The sequence below is a fragment of the Cannabis sativa genome, chromosome 3 (assembly GCF_029168945.1).
Source record: "Cannabis sativa cultivar Pink pepper isolate KNU-18-1 chromosome 3, ASM2916894v1, whole genome shotgun sequence".
NCBI lineage: Eukaryota > Viridiplantae > Streptophyta > Magnoliopsida > Rosales > Cannabaceae > Cannabis > Cannabis sativa.
Window position 1 is genome coordinate 68,398,481 of NC_083603.1, and position 4,812 is coordinate 68,403,292.

General features: G+C 35.7%; 1 protein-coding gene and 1 non-coding gene across 2 annotated transcripts; one reads left to right on the forward strand and one right to left on the reverse strand.

Moving 5' to 3' along the window:
• Positions 1-2,452: 2,452 nt before the first annotated feature.
• Positions 2,453-2,559, reverse strand: LOC115698409 (small nucleolar RNA R71). The gene has a single exon (XR_004008157.1). It is a non-coding gene; the product is annotated as a small nucleolar RNA R71 (small nucleolar RNA).
• Positions 2,560-2,647: 88 nt separating this feature from the next.
• Positions 2,648-4,039, forward strand: LOC115696762 (uncharacterized). Its single transcript, XM_061112783.1, has one exon. The coding sequence runs from the start codon at positions 2,648-2,650 to the stop codon at positions 4,037-4,039; it is 1,392 nt and encodes a 463-aa protein (XP_060968766.1).
• The last annotated feature ends 773 nt before the right edge of the window (positions 4,040-4,812 follow it).

A 4,812-nucleotide genomic window follows, 5' to 3' on the forward strand; every position in this document is an offset into this window, starting at 1 on the left:
CAACAAATACAACTTGTCAGTTTCTATTACAGAGAGTATACTACATACTATACTTGATCTTGATATCAAGGTGTTAAGATTATTTGAAATGCACCTTTTTTTATATTAGTGCAAGTGAGAGTTTGTTGGGTTTTGTGCCTTAAATAAAACCCATTTCACTATAATCAGATTTACTAACTAATAAGATAAGAAACTGTTTTATGTTGCATTGTTTACATGCTTTATTTCATGATTATATTTAATGTATAAATTCTATTAAGTCCAGAACATATATAAATATGAATATATTTGTTCATGATTATAGTATTGTCGGCACACTGGAATATAATCATGATTATATGTTTAAAAGTTTAATTCCCATGATTTGTCAGTTCACTGAATTTAGACTCACGTGATAATCGGCGATAAGGTATACTTACACCTTAGATAAGTGTTATGTCCTTCCAAGAGTATTGGCAAAGTTTACCAATATTGGATGTATGGAGTATATGTTAGGTTATTTTTAGTATTAATTTTAGATTAAGTTTAGTATATTTTTAATTGAGTTTTAATCGTGTTTGGAGCATTTTTACGCTTGTTATCTTTTATATGTGCAGATTTAAAATAGAAGAAGATTAGAAAAATATCAGAGAAAAAGATGGGAAAAACATAAAAATATCATGATATTTAAAATAGAGAAAATTGTACAAGGAAATAAAGTTGAAACTTAAATCCTGAATTCGACGATCTTCTGATTAGATTTTAGAAAAAGTCAAAACATGAAAGTTCTAGATCTTTCTTTTATCTTTCCGGAACATCTTGAATCGTTCAATTCCGAGCAATATCGAGAGAGTTATGACCAAAATACTATCAGTCAACGCAGCAGAAAAAAATATCTCGTTTGAGGTTTCCCAAAAATTTAAATCCGAATGGAATTTAAATTTGTGCGATTTTCCCATCTTTTTAGGCCCTGAATGCCTATATAAAGAGCAGAAGAGAGTTGATTTCAGAAAGCAAATTCAGAGAGAAAAAAAAAAGTGAGAGTTCAGATACAGAGTAGAGAGATCAACTGCAATACTGGAGACATACTGCTCAGGGTTTTCAGCATTCTTCTTTTCTTCTATTCTCTATTTTTCATCTCTTTTCTATCAGTTAATATGTGTATTTATGCTTCAATGAACATGAGTAACTAAACACTTTAATTAGGGTAAGATGGATATTGTTTAACATTATTTTATGGTTTTAATATGATTTATTTTCCCCCTAATTTCTATGTATTCTATTTTATTTGTGCTTAATTACTTTTAATTGTCTGGCCACCAATTAACTGTTTATGATTTTGATGCGAGATCTGAGAAGTGAGTGTCAAATATGCTATAGTAGAATAGAACTGAATTTCGATATAGGACGAGAGTACCTATATGGTTTAGATAGCTTACAGGGTTTCTGTGTTTCATGCCTGTTGCATGTTAAATTTATCACGAGAGTAGAAAGTTTACATGTAATTGAGGTTTATATATTTGAGAAGACTATAAATTACCTTAGTAAACCTGCTATTGCATAGGAATTAATATTAGGAAAATAACCATATTAAGCCATATTCAATAAAAACAATTGAAATCGACACCCTAGTTTATTAACTATCAATTTTCTCGAATCGTTGCTTCCAACTATTTTTCTTATACTTCATTGTTTTTTTTCCTATCTTTTATTTAATCAAATAGAAGTAAAAGTTAAATTTTAACGTACTTAACTACACTCCCTGTGGGATCGACCTCACTCCTCGTGAGTTTTACTACTTGAAACGATATGTACACTTGCGTGTGCAAAATATCGCAACAAGTTTTTGGCGCCGTTGCCGGGGAGTGTTAGTTAATATTATTAAAAATTAAATTTTGTTCTAATTTGGTTTTTCTTTTCAATTATAGTACTAATCCTGTTTGTTTTAGATTCTTATCTTTTTCAGGTTTAAGTCAAGGTGCAATCGTGAGATTACTTGAAATAGAGAAGACTTGTAAAAAGAACAGAAGAAGGAAGAGATTGGAAAGAGCGGCAGTAGAGATTGAACAAAGTCATGGCTGACAACGCCAATAATGGCAACAATGACCGTAGCCTGAGGGATTATTTGCTTCCTAACTTGACAGGGGCTAGATCTTGTATAAGACCACCTGCCATCGATGCCAACAATTTTGAAATCAATCCAGCCATACTGCAGATGGTCCAATCTTCAGTCCAGCTTGGGGGACTGCCATCAGAAGACCCAAACATGCACCTCGCCAACTTCGAAGAGCTGTGTCAGACATTCAAGGTGAATGGAGTTAGCGATGACGCCATTAGGTTAAGGTTGTTCCCATTCTCACTAAGGGAGCGAGCCAAAAGTTGGTTAGTTTCTTTACCAACTCACTCAATCAACACTTGCGAGGAATTGGCCCTGAAATTCCTGTCCAAATTCTTTCCTCCTGCAAAGATTGCCAAGCTGAGAGCTGACATCAACAACTTCACCCAACATGACGACGAATCTCTTTATGAAGCCTGGGAGAGATTCAAGGACTTATTGAGGAAGTGCCCAAACCATGGGATTTAAAAGTGGTTACAAGTGCATAACTTCTATACTGGATTACTGAACAACACCCGAACACTGATAGATGCTGCCGCTGGTGGAGATTTCATGAGGAAAAGTGCTAATGAAGCCTTTGAATTACTTGAAGAAATGGCCATAACTAATCAACAATGGTCAACAGAGGGAGGCCCAACTAAAAAGGTTGCAGGTATGCAAGAAGTTGATGCAATAACCAAGTTGACAGCCCAGGTGGAGGCATTAACAAAGTTGGTGACTGCACAAGCCAAACAAGCTCAAGTTGTCTGCAAGTTGTGTGGAGGACCTCATACTACTGACACCTGCCCTATAGATGTCGACAGTTTCCCAATGGAGGAAGCCCACACCATTGGAAACTATCAGAATAATTATGGTCGTCAGCAGAACTTCCAAAAGCAGTTTCCTAATCAGCAACAACAAGGGTTTTATCCTCAGCAAAGCCAACATCAACAACAACAGGACTCTAGTATAGGGTCTAATCCTCAATTGGACATGTTGCTACAATTCATGACAGAGATTAAGTCATCCATTAAGGTCTTGGAAAACAAAGTGGAGCAGTTGGCTTCTCAAAACACTAACAGGACTCAAGGTAACTTGCCTAGCACTACTAAAGTCAATCCAAAGGAGAATTGTAATGCAATTACCTTGAGAAGTGGTAAGACCTATGATGGGCAAAACAAAGACAAGCCAAAGGAGGAAGATGATGTAGAGACAACACCTACACCAGAGAAAGAGAAGACTACTGATGGGCTTCCACAAAAAGAAACACCACCTGCAATCAGCATTGACCATCACATCAAAATTCCTTATCCTCAAAGACTTCACAAGAACAAGATGGATAAGCAGTTTTTGAAATTCCTGGAAATATTCAAGAAACTGCATATCAACATCCCATTCATAGAGGCTTTGGAACAGATGCCAACTTATCTAAAGTTCATGAAAGATATCCTATCTAAGAAAAGAAAGTTGGAAGAATTTGAGATGGTGGCACTTACTGAAGAGTGCAGTGCGGTCCTGCAAAAGAAACTACCACCCAAGCTAAAAGATCCGGGTAGTTTCAACATTCCATGCTCAATAGGGGGTTCGATACAAACAAAAGCTTTATGTGACTTGGGAGCCAGTATCAACTTAATGCCCCTATCTATGTTTAAAAGATTAAAATTAGGGGAAGACAAGCCCACAACAGTGACTTTACAGATGCCAGATCGTTCTTTGACTCATCCTCGGGGTATAATTGAAGATGTTTTGGTAAAAGTTGGTAAGTTCATCTTCCCTGCTGATTTCTTAATACTTGACATGGAGGAAGATGAGAATATTCCTATCATCTTTGGAAGACCATTCCTAGCAACGGGAAGAGCATTAATTGATGTACAGAAGGGGGAGTTAAAGTTGCGTGTTCAAAAAGAAGAAGAGACTTTCAAGGTATTTGCCGCAACTGAAATTCCTACTTGTTGTCGAGTGTAAGTTGTAAAGGATGATCGAGAAGTAACTACCAACAAGAAGAAAGTGAAGTCTAAAGAACGCTTTCGAACTTTTCGACGACGTATGAAAAGACTATTGTGTGGGAATTATGAAGGTGACTCTCAATCTAAGGAAAGCTTTAAAAATTGCAACATTGGAGGTCAGTTTTCTTCGTTTGGCACAAAGGCCCTCATGGATGCGAGAGGTGGATTCTACCCGCCACCACCACCGCCGCCATACTGACATGGCGCTTAGGTAAGTTCCCTTCCCTTTAGTTTTTAATGTCACATTGGGGACAATGTGTCACTTTAGTTTGGGGGGTGAACTTAAATTATAAAATTTTAATTTAAATTTTTTATTTTTAATGTAAGTTAATTTTCTTAATATGGGTCAATCTGAAAGTAGGTAGATAGCATGATTTGAAAAGTTTATTTATTTTTTCGAAAAATCCGTGTGCTTGGTGATATTATACTCTTGACTAATTTTAATTTTGTGCTTTAAAAGAACATGGAATCATATTAAGTAATTTTTCAGTATTTGAATTGGTTTATGTATGTTAATTTAAACATGTGGAAAGTTGTTTGGAAAATTTTAGAACTTGCTTGCTTGCTATTTGAGGCAAAGTAATAAATTATGCATGACTAGGAAAGTGATTTAGGCATTTTTTTTTGGATCGATTGTGCCTTTCAAGTCATCCCTGTAATTTTCTCCTAGTTACCCTTTTTGTAACACCCTAACTAACATAGGCGTATTACGTGATTTTTAAACATGCTGTG